This window comes from Micrasema longulum, unplaced genomic scaffold (genome assembly GCF_059751315.1).
Source record: "Micrasema longulum isolate JH-2025_06_02 unplaced genomic scaffold, ASM5975131v1 h1tg000141l, whole genome shotgun sequence".
Classification (NCBI taxonomy): Eukaryota; Metazoa; Arthropoda; class Insecta; order Trichoptera; family Brachycentridae; genus Micrasema; species Micrasema longulum.
In genome coordinates, this window is record NW_028277347.1 from 1,145,823 (window position 1) to 1,161,812 (window position 15,990).

The 15,990-nt window shown below is 31.0% G+C and overlaps 1 protein-coding gene across 1 annotated transcript; it reads left to right on the forward strand.

Moving 5' to 3' along the window:
- Positions 1-235: 235 nt before the first annotated feature.
- LOC148284209 (zinc carboxypeptidase-like) lies at positions 236-12,166 on the forward strand. The gene is made up of 7 exons (XM_088242541.1): positions 236-275; positions 820-1,100; positions 3,559-3,937; positions 6,022-6,109; positions 7,941-8,143; positions 9,840-9,927; positions 11,877-12,166. Exons 2-7 carry the CDS (start codon positions 820-822, stop codon positions 12,077-12,079), a joined length of 1,242 nt encoding a protein of 413 aa, XP_088098667.1. The 5' UTR covers positions 236-275; the 3' UTR covers positions 12,080-12,166.
- The last annotated feature ends 3,824 nt before the right edge of the window (positions 12,167-15,990 follow it).

The following is a 15,990-nucleotide window of genomic DNA, read 5'->3' on the forward strand; positions in this document are numbered from 1 at the left end:
GCTAGGTGCAAGGACGAATGGAGACAAATTCTGGAGGAGGCCAGGGCCCACAACGTAGCACCACTGATGATAATGGACTAGGCCATCGGTTTATTCAATTTATTTAAATTAGATTTACGCTACCTCTCTTAATTATTTTAAGATCTTAATTTTGTGATAGATTTATTTATAAACTTAGATAATGGATTATATAGACAGCGCGATAAACGATAAGGCAAATATAAAAAACAAAAAATAAGGTAGACATTCTACTCAATAGTACTTTGACAGTAAAGGTAAGTACATGAATTTCTTAGTCATTTTTATAATGCGATTTTTCATATTCTGTATTAATGTTGCACTGTAAAATTAATAAAACATTTTTACATTGATTTATCATTTTTATTATTAGCGAGCTTAACCTGGCAATGCTTTGCTATAACTGGATTTGGGCACTTACTCGCATATATATTAAATAAAAACAATCGAAAGTTTGATAATGTATTTACTCCAAATTAGATATGTACGTATAGATTATTATTTTTGTTTTTCGGTTTACATTAATTGTGAGGATAGTGAATTTTAACAAATATGTATTAGAACATTGTTTTTCTGTCACTGTCTTTCATATGCCTCCCCGACACTGTGCAAAAAAGACAACTGCATATCAGAGCTTATGTAAGAATATACAAAATCGACGTTTTGCTCTTCTGTTTTCGATTATATTTGCGATTTTTTTTTTTAACTTTAGTTTTATAGTTATGTTATTTTATACAAAATACGATTGTACATATACATGAAGTTTAAGCTACAAAAAAATAACTTTTTACCGTCCTACAGATGAAGTTCGTTTTATTGCTTCTTCTGGGCACCTTGAGCCTATCTCTGGCTCGGGACACCTACGATGGCTACAAGGTGTACAGGATGTGGCCAAAGACCCAGGAACAAAGGGACTATCTAAAGACCTTGGAGGACAGTGACGAGCTGGACTTCTGGGCTATGGGCAGGCTGGTGGACAAGCCGACCGATGTGATGGTCAAGCCTAAGGACCAGGAGAAGTTCGTCCAGGCCATGATCAGCGCTGGTATGGAACCAGAAATTTTCGTTGAGGACGTGCAAACGTAAGATTTACAAATTTTTTAAACTTCTACATGAAACACCATTACATGTGAATGTTATTTATTTATTTAAACACCTTTTAAGCTTTTACATGTTTTTACATACATATGTATATATACACATAAAAACAGACATGTATTTTACAAAAAAGTAGCAAAAAATATATAAATGATTTCTAGAAGAAAAATGAAAATTTCAAAAATATCACCTTTACATATTACTATAAAAGAGTAAAGAACAGAAGTGCATTTTTAAATATGAAGATAAAAATGCATTTTACACAAAGAAAAGAGCAAAAAAAAAAATTAATTAAGAAGAGAAAGAAAAATAAAAAAATTAAATCATTACATATTAGTAGAAAATATATGGGGATACATGATAATACGTACATATATTGCATTGGAGAACAAGAGTACATTTTTTCGTATAGGTTGTATTAAAATAATCTTAAAATCTGAAGATTTTAGAAAACAATAAATGTTATGCTTACTTTATCACAAAATAATGGTTTATATCGCATGCTTGAGGGGTTATCGGTCAATACGTACGTATTCTGATGGAAAATCCAAATTTGTCTTCAATTTGAACTAAAAAGTAAAATCAAGTTTTTGAAAAATTTGTTTTTTTACATTTTTTTTCTAAACATGTTCAATTACCGCTCACCGACGAAGATACTTTTCAATTTAATAATTTTCATATAAATATACCCACTTTCGCACATAAATATATCTCAGTATATACCGATAAAGATAGCCGTTTATAATCGCGGCCCTGAGCTCGTTTTAACACTCGTCTCCTACTTAATAGACTGATACTTTAAAGATCTACGAAGATCGCAGTGATTTAAGAGCTTTTATAGCACTGACCCCTATTTTCTGAATAAGAATTTGAAGTTTAAAAACCTTTGAATTTTGATTAGCATTTTATCAATATAAAAAACCTACTTACTTTTCTTCTGATAATTTATAAAAATTAGAATCTAAGTTTAATTAAGGGTTGATACATTATAATGTCCTTTTGTGAGGAGTGTGAAAAGTGACATATTTTCTTTTAAAAAAAATGTCAACACTCAATGTATTAACATATTTCACAGATAAATCTAAACAAGAAAATTGAAAATTTAATTATATAGAAAAAAATAATTGTGCCTTTATTGGTTGACAGCTACGCTCTGTGCATTGTTGTGAGACAATGCAAAAAGTAAGCTGAAATGCAGATAAAATTCTTCACAAAATATAAGCTATTTGCCAGTGTCACCAGTAAAGATGACAATCTCTCCAAAATGAGGAGAATAATTATGTCCGACCTTCCTACAAGATGTGTGAAGAATCAAGATAAAAAATAGGATTCAAAATTTAAATAGTCTTGGAGCCTCAATAATCACTGTGTATTGCTAATTAAAACATGTAGACCAGGTAATTGCAAAATAACAAAGGCTGTTTCTCGAAATAACAATTTTATTTTTACAAGAAAAATTTTAGTTTTGTGCGTTTACCTAGCTAAATATAACATCTAAAAGACAAAATTGCAAATGATTTAGAAATTAAATTTAAAATTCTTTGAAGACCTTCAATTTGTTTCTGTTTCAAATAGCCGGAGTATTATGTAAAAGGTTCCAGTTTTTAAAGGTACATACTTCCGGCCAACATCTTGGCATAAGCCATCGCTGTACGCGTCATTCCTCTAAATAATACTTCAACCAATTTTATTGTTGTCGATTCGGCATCGGGTTTAGTAATTTAGATTTTGTACAAAGAAATTGACGTAAATTGTCAAGATTAAGACAGATGTAATGATAATCTATTATAAAGATGGAAATATACCATATATTTTAAATTTATGAACATAAAATGGGGTGTTTAGGAAGTATATAAGTATGGACAAAAATACATCATTAGATTCCGTGTTCTGGCAAATTGGAACGACAATACGATTACAAATTCAATTACATAGTACTTACATGCCTTAAGGCCATGCTTCCTCGATATAAAAGAACTATATCCTTGATTTTGTCTCGTTTATCCGCTTGTTACGGGCAATCTTTTGCTTTTCCTAGCAATGCACAGTCTGACGTGGTATTGCCATGCCTGAATCTTAACGTAGCAAAAATATCATTTAGACTCGTGCTTAATCACGCGCTACTTAAATGGGGCAGGACGAAATAAAGTCGTTACAATACACAAATAAAAAGAAAGGTTATTTATATTTATGCTTGGTATGCAGGTAAATTGACTTGCTGTAAACACGTGAATTTGAATAATCATTGTTATTGTTAAATAGAATTAAAATTCCAGTGTTATTTGCAATCTAGCAAACTTTGTGGATGTCATAATTCAATTGCTGTCAAATCTGCAATAAAAAGATCTTATGGCAATAATGGTTTCATTTAAGTTTTTTAAACGTAATAATAATCGAACTAAAAATTAAACAAAATATGATTGAAGCTTGTTTTTTTATTAGGAATATCAACAAAGAACGAGTTGGCGACTTTGCACGCGCTGAAATGACATGGGATAAATATTACCGATTGGATGACATATACAGTTGGATGGACACCCTTGCATCCACCCATGCCAAAGCCACCGTCGTCGTTGCAGGTTCCACCTACGAGAAACGCCAGATCAAAGGTTTGAAAATCAACAATGGATCAGGAAAGAAGGCAGTGTTCCTGGAAGGCGGTATGCACGCCAGAGAATGGATTTCCCCTGCCACAGTCACCTATTTGGCTAACGAGATCCTGACCAGCACTGATCCAGCTTTCAAAAAGATTGCAGACAGCTTCAACTGGTATATCTTCCCTGTCACGAACCCTGATGGCTACGAATACACCCACACAAACGTAAGCACATTTTGAAAGGTTCATCTAAAGGTTCTTAATTAATAAGGATTTTAAAATAAAATAGTAATAAATAAAGATTTTTAATGAATATTTTTTTTTTTTTAAATTTTAAAACAAATTAAATTAAGCTTTTATAAAAAGTAACAAAACATGACAAAGACTTATATTGTGTATGCATTATGTTAAAATACGAGCAGATAAGTTTGGCATTTGTTTCTCTCTCTTTGCCTTAACGGAAAAATGTCGTGGTGGTAAAATATTTGTTCATTAATGTTGTAACATAATCAAATTATGCCCACGTAGAAGGGTATTAGTGGAGGTTTTTTCAAACAGTTATTTAACAAAAACTTTTAGCGAAAACTCTATTAAGTCAGTTTTAATGTGTTTATTTTGTATCAAACAATGTTTATTTTACAAAATTTAATGATTGTCAATCTTCTACGTCTTTTACGTGGGCAAGATTAAATTATTTATTGTACGTCATGCAATTATAAACGTGGAGTATATTATATAATTAATAACAATTAATTTTGTAAGTAAGCTTAATCACCAGAGATAATTATACTAAAATAGCTCATGAGTATACAATTAAAAACAATATATAAAAAAAACATTTTTTAGATCGGTATCTGAAAAGTACGGTGAAAATAAATTTTAATGTAAAAGTCACGACTGATTGGTGTTTGATATAATTTATGATAAATCAGTGACATGATAAGCTTAAAAATAAATTGAATGCACACACTTAGTGATTTAAGCAGTTTTCGTCTGGATGGAGATAAGTCCACCAATAAACTAATTAAGAAAATGGTCGACGCATTTGCCAATCATGTTGGGGTTTGATTCCTTACAGGTTCAAAGTGAATGATTTATTTCACTCTCTCTGCACTAGCATGTTTCTATTATTTAAAAATGCTGCAGTTGATGTTCCAGTGCAGTGCACTATGCACCGTTGGGTGAGGCAAGGGAAATGATGATTTTGAAAGTGCTGAATAGGACGTTACGTGAGGGGGGGTTCTAATGTTTTTTAAATTTATTTTTGAACATTAATACATTTCTAGCAAACTTACATAAATACATCCAAAATACAAGAAAATCATAAGGAATTGACCATGCATTTATTTATTTATTTATACTTTTACATTGTTTGTATTCTTTTTTTATACAGAATAATGTTCCCTCACTGGGGTAACAAAGTTAGCATAATAATAACAATGAAAAAAAACGCAATTAATCTAATAAACCTAATTATAATTAACATAATAAACAATAGAAAACAAAAATATTCATAAAAAAAAAACAATTTACATAGACCAATTAAAAAAAATTCATAAACCGTGCATACATTTTACCTATTTGGCTTGATCCACTCATCGATCCGTGCGCAACCCACCTCCACTATCCATTTCTTAATAACAATTTTATATTGTGAGAATTTACTAATTGTCCTTATGGATAATGGAAGTAGATTGTACACATTAACCGAGTAGTAGGTCAATCCTCTTTGACCGAAGGTTTTATTTATTTTTATTTTTTTTGCAGCATCAGGGTAGTAACTCATCATCTAGTCACTCTTGTATTCGTAACAAAAGGTAGAGAATAATGTTTACGTGCGTACAGTAACAAAGTTTTTACATAAAGTTGTTTTATAGATATAAAATATTTATTAAAATATGTGTTTATGCACTTACTGTTAATTTTTAATTTTGCTATTGTTTAATAATGTATATGATTCCATTTTTCATTGTGTTGTATTCCAACTCAACACATGGCTCTTGGCCTAATAGAGTTAGGGTTGCGTTATTTATATTTTTTTAAATAAATAAAAAAACTATTAAATATTAACTAAATGAAAATTTGAAAATACGGAAAAAATTAAGCATAAGTCTTAATGAGTCTCCAAAGATACGAATTTACCCTATCTATACTTATTATTTACCATTGAGGTACTTCATTCTGAAAAAGCCTTTTAATATTTTTGTCTAAATAAGCATTTTAGCCTTTTTATAAAAACATCCTGTCTACAAAGAGTGAGTATGATCACAATTGTATTAATAAATTAACACAATTTTTCGTTTTGGCAGACAAGACTCTGGAGAAAGACAAGAACGGTTCACAGTGCCACTTGCATTGGAGCTGATCCCAACAGGAACTGGAATGCTCACTGGATGGGTAAGATTTCTTTTTTTCCATGTACTTTTTATATTTTTTTATGTACGTTGGAGTGAAGTTTAATGTTGAAGGGTTTTGCTCGTTTATGAGAAAGGCAGCACCTATAATGCATACGTTGGAGATGGCAGAAAAAGCGGCGTTAATGCTCCAATGCGTATTTAAAATTTCTTGAATAAAATAATGCAGAATTGGCTATCGAGAATGAAAGTGACGCTGACGCAACGGAAAGAACTACTCGAATCTTTGACTGAATTATTTATTTAGTGTTAAAGGCAGAGGAGATTTTCTGAATATGGAAAAGCTTAGGGAAACAATTTTTTTTTTGTTAAGTCGTTATGTTTTATAAAATGTCGTCGAAAAATATTTTTAAAACACAAGCAGATGTCATGATTTTAAACAAAAAGTAAAACAATACATTAAACGTATTTTCAACAAAGTGCTCCCAATATGAAATGCAACAATCACATATCAAATCAGTATTACGGCCCCAAATACTTAATGAAGCATTAATAATGGTAGGTAATGGATTTACTCTTTTTCTTCTATTTTAGGTCATTTTTTAAAAATATGCTGTTCCTTTTTTAAGGCTTTCTGATTTTAAAGGAGCCTGGAATCTAGACCTCAATTACGAACGCTATCGGTTTACTTAACTTCTGTTCTATTTGTATCTACCTCAGTATGTTCTCTTACTTGTTATCTCAACATGATTGAAATTAACCAATGAATAACCCCAAAGATTAAAGTCGCGATCCTTACTTCATTAATGTTAAAAACAGTTCTCATTTATATTTTAAATAGGCTTCTGTGATCAAAAGTGCCCACTTCAAAGCGATTATAAACTCCAATTAATCCGAATTCAAGCAAAAAAATGCTCGCTTAAACATGATTTTCATATAACTTTTGACAATTACCGAGACAATATGCTGAACAATCGTCTGTATTTATCTACCGAGTTACAAGACCGGCTCTCAATACCATACTCTCAGGAAAATGGTAAAACATATGGAGAAATATAATCTGTAAGTTTATTTTTAGATGCTCTTGTATGTTAATAGGGCAGCATCTAGCCAGTCTAGCCATTGCATCTAGCCACTCGTTTTTAAAACTGAGAGTTATGTCGGAAATTAATTAGACTTCAAAATTTCCTTATTTCTCTCTCATATTTTAAATCGACTTTAAAAAAAAAAAAGTGCCAATCTTAATACGTTATGTTTCCGACATATCTGCAAACTTATAATAAAATATTGGTTTTTCGCACTTTTTTTCTATTTTTCGATCAAAATCACCAAAAAACAAACATTATTTGTAATTAAAAATGCAATCCAACACGCCATGTGAACTACACACTGCAGCACTGTTTGATAGATTAGGCTATAGATAACCTATTAAAATTTCAGTGTCGTTGTCAGCCTCGTAGTGTAATGGTCATCGTGAATGCCTAACATGCGAATTCGATTCCCGACATGGTTGATGTGAAATATTTATTTAAATTTTTTATTTATTAAAAAACTATTTACAACTCATTGAAAATGGCCACCAAAATTAAAATATTTAGGTCAATTATAAGAAAGCTAATATTCCCTTTAAAAAAAAAAACGTTTTTTCACTAGAATATTTCATTGTCTAGGGACTAGTACCCAAGCGTAAGAGTGATCACCTTACCTTCATATAACAAAAACTATCAAGATACGCTGGAATACCAATGTAGTGCCTTATGCACTTTTGACTGTGAATATGGTTGATGTTATCTGAAAATCCCCGAATTCACCATTTTTTTTCCAATTTTACTCGGGCTGTATTGTATGAGGCTTCAAAATTGATATTTTTTTAGAACAAGGATCGAGCAGTGTGTGCTCTTCTGATCTTTATGCTGGTCCTAAGGCTTTCTCTGAACCTTGCACCGCTTCCTTGTCTGCCTACATCAAGAGCATCAGCTCAGAGCTCGTTGGCTACATCGACTTCCATTCATACTTCCAATACCTGATGGTGCCCTATGGACACACAACCAACAAGATTGGAAATTACGCCGATACAGTGAGTGCAACCAACATTTTATTTGGTTTTTTCTTCAAAATATGAGAAATTCATGCGATAGTCGGAAAAACAAGCAGTCTTCTAATTTTTGGAATTCAACCATAATTTAGCGTAATAATTTAAGTGATCGAACTCACGAAGAACTTGATAAGAAAGAAATTTATAAGTTTAGTTGTATTTAAAAAAATAAACTTTGAAATAATAGGAAGTACAATATGCATATTAATTGCCTTTGTAAGAAAAAACCTAATGATAATTTTATCATATTTCAATGATTTTATTTTATAAAGTCTGTAACTGGGAGGGTGGATCATCGGTGGCAAAGCGATGGGGGACCTCAATTCCTATCGATTTAACACCCATGTATGTTTCGCGATATTCAGTCGTTCAAAATTTATTAGGATTTAAAAAAAAAAAATAGCAAAAATTCAATTTTAGGCTGGATGTCCCAAGTGCAGCCTAAATATTGAGTCAATGTTTTTTTTTTTTTTTAAAGTAGTAGTTATTCATTTTTAACTTAAATCAGTTGCTGGTAACTCATATTAATAAGTACCTCCCCACTGAAATATATTTTTTAACCTTTTTAAAAGTAAGTAAGTCGTTATTGGCTTTTGATTATCCGGGACAGATTCATCGCAATATTCATCTTAAACTGATAAACTTCAATCTGTTTTCAATGCAGCAGCAAGGATTATTACGGGAGTAAAAACATATTCTCACATCTCACAACATTTTCGAGATTTGCACTGGTTAAAAAGCCCAGAGAGAATAAAATACAAGCTTTGCTGGACAGTATTCAAATCCCTTCATGAAATGGCTCCAAAATACCTATCGGACCTTTGTATTAGGGAAAATACATGTCAAAGAAAATCTACTCTTAGGTCAGCATTTGATTCAGGAAGAGGAAAACTTGTCGAAATCCGGCGCTCCCCAAACACTAGATTTGGAGATCGTGCTTTTGCCGCCGCCGGTCCCTCTACCTGGAACCAATTGCCTTCGAACTAACGAATCATCGACAGTCCCAGTGAGTTTAGATCCCAACTAAAACCCCACTTCTTTATCTATCGTACCCTCAATTTTAAATTTGGAAATAAAATATATCACTTTAGTTTAGTTAGAATGTAAGTTTAGGTATACAATTGTAAAGCGCCCTTGAGGTGATTTTTTTACAAAAATGGCGCTATATAAATCAGCCAAATATTAATTAATTATTAATTAACATCGATCAATTTTCAGTTTTAATATTTTTTCTACATCTAGTATAGTTTAAAATAGTTAAAACTTAATAATTTTTAGTGGTTTTAAATTTTTTAATAGTTCGGTAATATAAAGTGGGCAGATGGATCTGTGTACTGAAATTAAAGTATTGTCCTCGTTGTGTAGTGGTCAGAGCCTTTGCCTTCCATAGAAGAGGTCTCGGGTTCAATTCCCGACATAGACATGAAATATTAATTTGAAGAGATGTTTTTACAAAATAATATTTCATAGTCCCTGGACCTGAGCGTAAGACTTATCGTCTTACCTAAATGTAACAAAAATGGTCAAGATACACTGTGATTGGTGGACCAATGCAATTCAATATGCGCCACAAGGTGCGGAAAAGGAAGAAAAAAAATGTTGTTTTTAAAAAAAGTATTTTAACGATTATAAACATTTTGTAATTTTAGTAAAAGTGGTAAGAATTTGGTTTTTATAGGTCGCTATTGGTAACATCGCTATTGCCGCTTTGGCCAAAAGGTACGGAACCAAGTACTCCCCTGTCGGAAATATTGCTGAAGTCATCTGTAAGTATTTAAAAAAATATTTCTTTGCATAAAAAAAAAAATTGCTTTCTTCCGATTTTTTTTATTTTTTTTATCAATATATTTCATAAATAGTACATGTTTTTTTTATTCTACACAAATCTACTTGAAAACATCCAGTAAATGTTATAACTGTAACTCTCCAAAAACAGACTAACTCATGTGTTTGGAGAGTGAATCACACTGTTATAGTTGTTTATTTATTAGAATTTATGTTATTTAGAATATACGAAAACATGAGAAAAAAAAACTTCATGAAAATAATGATAAATTCATACTAATTAAAATTGAATGCGGTTTGGTTTTTACACTTGGTTAAAAAAATTCTTAATGTTTACTTTGCATTTATTTATCGATATATTAGTTTGCTCAAACCCCACTGTGGTCCTGTGGCTAGTGTCTCGTTCGAATCCTACTCTACCCCAACTTGATTCCCATTTTCTAATAGTGAGTTATTAACAAATCGTTGAAAATGGCCCTCAAAATTAAATATTTGGATAAATCATAAGAATGCAAATACTTCTTTTAAAAATAAAAAAAAACATTTTAATTTTGGAGTTCGATTTCAACGAATTTTAAATAACTCACTAATTCAAACCTCGGACCTCTGATCCGTGAGTCCTTGACACTAGCCATGGGACCACACCCCGGTTCATTAAGTCGTATTTATAAAATGAACAGTTTTTCACGATATCACTTCATTTCTGTTTTATCGGTGGGTACTTACATAATAAAATTAAAAGTTAAGGGATATCCTTATCAATATTTTGAACACATCCTGTAGTTTTGTCCCTTTTCCCTTCTCTATGATTACGAATCTGGCTACTGGCCCTTTATTCCTGTCGGATATACAGATCTGGTGGGTTCCAAAAATAATTTGAAGACATTAAAAAAGTTTTGTAATCATTTCGGCGAATTGATCATGTCCAGTCAATTGAATCCCAGTCAGTGAAGAATTAACTTCTCTCTTTTCTCAGTCCAATGAAGTGCATATACTGGACTTCTAAATTGCCTTCTTTCAGCACAAAGATACTAAGGCTACCAGATTACAGAGAGCTCCTTCAGGCAGTTTTTTTAAAATTCTATTTATTTATCAATTCAAAATAACATTCGTTTACATATTCAGGTACTAATTAAGGCTTTTTAGGCGGTGCCTGTGTTAAGCCATAATAATTACACGTGATACAATAGAAAAACAATACAGAAAACTATAGCATATTTATAAAATTTCAGATAAAATAACGTAAAAAAACAATCATACATAAATATTAAAATATAATTTATACAAAATATATATCAAAAAAAGTACTAAATAAAAAGATATCATTTTATAAATCAAGAAATATACCTAATATGTGCTCCAAATAAAAATTACCCTAAGTTCACAATTATTTTAAACAATTCAGACTCTAAATTTTCTCAATTGATCTGTAATAACCAAAAATGAACACTCCTTTTAAATATAATAATGTTTTTAAAATTTCGGTCTTGTATTCATAAAAGGTTCTGTATAACAAATGGTTCCTCCGATCTGGTCCGATTTGGCTGATTTGGACATGTAGAGCAAATGGACAGCGAAATATCGTCTAAAAGGAGATCCTTTCAGATACGATGCGAACGTTGATGGACGCAGAAAACGAGGAAGACCGAGAGAGACATGGCCCGATCAAATCAATTAAATACTTGATGATGGATATGTCAAAAGTAGGAATAATTGGCGTAAAATGATCTTCAATGGTTGAGAATAATGCTTTTATAGCCACTTACCTACACGGGGGTTCCTTTATTTCGGAATTTCGGACGCGTGTCCAGTGTCTCTGCACGACGCCGACGCCTTCATGCTTATTAAAAAACTATATTTTTTTTTAAAGTTTTCATTAATTTTGTTTCTTGGTTATTATTAGGTGTTATAATTATTATATTTTCTACAGACCCTGCGAGTGGGGGAAGCATTGATTGGGTGAAGCAAGAGTTTAACACTCCCCTGGTTTACGTTTACGAGCTGAGAGATACAGGAAGATATGGATTCATCCTCCCAGCCGACCAGATCATGCCCAATAACTTGGAAATTGTTGATTCTTTAATCGCGATGTTCGAGGAAGCTGCCAAGAGAGGAATAGTAACTCTCGGGTAAATTCGATGAAGAAGAATAACTAACCGATAATTTGTGTTTTATCTGATTTTTTAATTAAAATTTGAATTAAAACAGTTTGGTAAATAATCATGTTTTTTATTTTTGCGTTCCTCGAAATCATGAAATTATTAAGAATAAAAATTTTATGAGATGTTTTTGTTAACTCTTGTGTGGCTGTGATGCCACACTAGTTGACACAGGACACAATACTTGATTAATCGCTCTTATTTTTTTAATGATGAATTGATTTTTTGTTTTCTTCAAATGGACACTTTCACACCGGATTTGGAAAGTAAAGTTTGTATTACTGTGCTAAATGTCAATACAAAAAATATTTATCCTTGCTACGCGAAAAATGAATGTTCGCCTTTTCAGCAACACATTTATACATATACTGAATACGAAAGAGAGCAAGAAGATAGAAGTCGTAACAAGGAAGACAGAGACGCTGTTCCGCGACGGGTGTCGTCTAAAATAGATTTAGTCTTCAGTCTCATGATGGGAATAATCGAACTATTTAGATAATCGAAATAGAAGTATTCGAGACATGCAAATAATCAAATTCGAACCTCAATTTTTTTACCGTGAAATGTCAGAAAACGATAAAAAAAAACTTGTTGACATTTGGGGGGGGGGGGGGTAAACATTAACACGTGTAATAACAAAGTACTTCAAAATAATAATGATGAAGTTTAGCCCTACGGGAAATTGGGTACAAAACATGTTTTATTACGCACATTAAAAATTAGAGCAATAAATTGAAATTTTTTTGAAAATGTATGAAATACATTATTTTAATAAGAACAAACTCATTTGAATGACGTCACTAGTTCAGCGAAAACAACCGATTATATAACGTTGTGATAGTTATCCTATTTCCGGGAAACAAACTAACAGACGTGAACTTCACGTACGTTAGTTTGTACGTCACACGCAGAGTAATTTCAAAATAAAATTAATATCATAGCGCTGATAATACGACAAACAAAAATGTTAAAAGTTGTGAATGTTTTCCCACATCTTAATCAGCTCAGGTTAGTCCCTTTATAATATAAATATGAACCCATAGCAACAATTTATTTAACATTGCATACTTGAATTTTATTGAACACGAATGATATTTTACACTTCCAAAAAATTGATAAAATTAATTACCATTGCTTTTGAAATGTCATGTCCGATTCATATCTCGATTGTCTCGAAATCCATTCCGAATTAATGTTTCGATTGTCTCGAAATGTCAAGTCCGAAATCATATTTCGATTGTCTCGAAATGTCAAGTCCGAATTCATATCTCGATTGTCTCGGAAAACCATTTCGAATGAATTCACTCGAGATATCTCGATTATTTTTCCGACTAGCACGAGTGAACTTGATTAATTCTAAGCATTTCGAAATGTCTCGATCTTTTTAATAACCGAATATTTCAATTATTTTAATTCGATTATTCCCACCATTACTTCAGTCGGTTGATAACAATGATGAGCGCGTAACATGAGCGGCGTATTTGTGATTTTTTATTCATTTTGCTATAACAGGGCTAAATTATATGTTTATTTGCATAAATTATGGGAAATAAAATATTAAGCAGTCTGTCTTCATGTTTATGTTTTTTTTTTTAAATATCTTAACTTTAGAATATTTCATCTTTTACAAGTGGTAACACGATGTTACATCCCGATGTTACCTCGCGGGCAAAGGTATTATTAACCACAGTCTTTTAAGAGTTCAAACGTTAAATTACATTGCTTATTGTCAATTATACGTTGAAATTTGCAATGCAAGTATACAACATTGATTTTAAGCAACACCAAGATGTATCAATGTAGCACGCGCGGTCCGTTTATAGAACGGATGAAACTATTGGTTCCCTTAATTTTACAGAAAGAACATTTTTAAAATCATAATGATATTGATAGAAAATTCCTAAGGTTTATTCTAATGAACAGTTAAAATTATTAATATCTCGTCAAATGCAACAATCTGTGACGGAATCGACAAACAATCGAATCAAATTTCTAAATGTGACGAGAGCCCCCCTAATAGAAAACCATTCCTTGCCGCGGTCAACGCTTGTGGTCTAAAAAATCTCAGCGCATCGCGCAGGTCTTGATATAAGCAGTGAATTCATACAGTACCATCGAATAAAGATCTTGGTATTAAAATAATTATAAGTCCATGCCAGCGCAGTCCACATTTTATATGATCTCTGGAACCAATTTAAAAAAGCCGATCGGAATTCATTATCTCGTAGTGTATTGTTTAACAAATTAAGAACTAAAGTCGCTTGACCCGACCAAATTTTGACCATTGACGCTAAATATAACTCTACCGCGGTATCATAAGACCTCAAAAGTGCTTGAATTTGATAGTTTGGTATTTTTCGTTCAGAAACATATTCGATAGATGGATGATGAAATTTCCGAGCCTCTCAAAATTTCATTGGGAGTACCACAAGGATCAGTTCTCGGACCGGTTTTGTTTATTATATACATTAATGATATTGTCGAAACATTAAAATATTCAAAAACAAGACTCTTTGCAGACGATGCCTTAATATATATATCGGGAGAAAATTATAAAACAATTATGGACAGACTAAGTCATGATCTTAATAATGTATCACTATGGCTAAAAATTAATAAATTAAAATTAAATGTTAACAAAACTAAATATATGAATATAGGGAACAAAAGAATAGAAATTACACCATCAATTGTAATAGAAAATGAAAAACTTAATGAAGTCACTGAAATTAAATATTTAGGTGTAATGTTGGATTCAAAACTTACATTTCACCAAAACGCTAAGATGGTAATAAATAAGATTGCAAAAAAGATATCTATTTTGGGAAGGATCAGAAGATTTATTAATAAGAACTCTTGCAAAACATTTACAAAGCAATTATTGAACCACACGTTAACTACAGTATTAGCATTTTATTTTTATCAAACAAAGAAGACATAGATAAACTAACTGTATTACAAAATTAAACCTTTAGAATCATTTTGAAAAAAAACAGATACACGAGGGTAAAGTCGATGGTAAATGAAATGAAATTATTAACATATAAACAAAGAATATTTTACAATACAATGATATTTGTTCATAAAATTATAAACTCTAATAAAAAAACAGAATTTCGGAAAAAAATTGATCGGAACCAGCATGAACACGATCACAATACTAGAGAAAAGAACAAAATTAGACTTCCATTTAGGAAAAAGGCAAAGTCACAAATTTCAATTTTATTTAAAGCAATTAAAAAGTATTACGAAATGGAAAAAAATATTTATGAAGAAAAAAACATATTAAAATTTAAAATAATGGTCAAGACATATGTGATAAACAACTTATAAATTAAATATATTTGCAATGTTATTATTAGAACACACATAACAATATGTATGATATGTGCGCCCTACTTTAAGATTTAAATAAATAAATAAAAATAAAAATAACAATGTTTTTACAATTAAATCTGTCAGTCTGTTTTGTGCTTGCAATAAGTAATATAATAGATATTAATAAAATATTTTACAACCAATTTTAGAGTAATTTTATTTATTTTCCCTTTTTTTTTCAAAGAGTCTTTATTCAATAAAATATATACATTATTACAATATTAATACATTATAAAGAAAACAAAGTATTAAAATATATTTTGTCCCGATAAACTATTCAATAATAGTTTGTCATCTTGCATATTCCGATTACGCTATTAGTGATAGTAAAAATCTATTTAATTAAATTTGGAAGACGTGGCAAATATGTATCTAAATAATTTATTTTTATTTATTATGGATAACAAACAACAAACAATACATACGATATTGGTATAATAATCACGATCTGTTCTGTTATACGAGTTTATTGTTCATCAATTATCTGTGAACACAATGTGCACAAAT

Coding starts and splice junctions, on each gene's coding strand:
- LOC148284209 (XM_088242541.1), top strand. CDS start 820: ATGAAGTTCGTTTTATTGCTTCTTCTGGGCACCTTGAGCCTATCTCTG. Junction 1,101..3,558: donor TTCGTTGAGGACGTGCAAAC/GTAAGATTTACA, acceptor TTTTTTTATTAG/GAATATCAACAAAGAACGAG. Junction 3,938..6,021: donor ACGAATACACCCACACAAAC/GTAAGCACATTT, acceptor TCGTTTTGGCAG/ACAAGACTCTGGAGAAAGAC.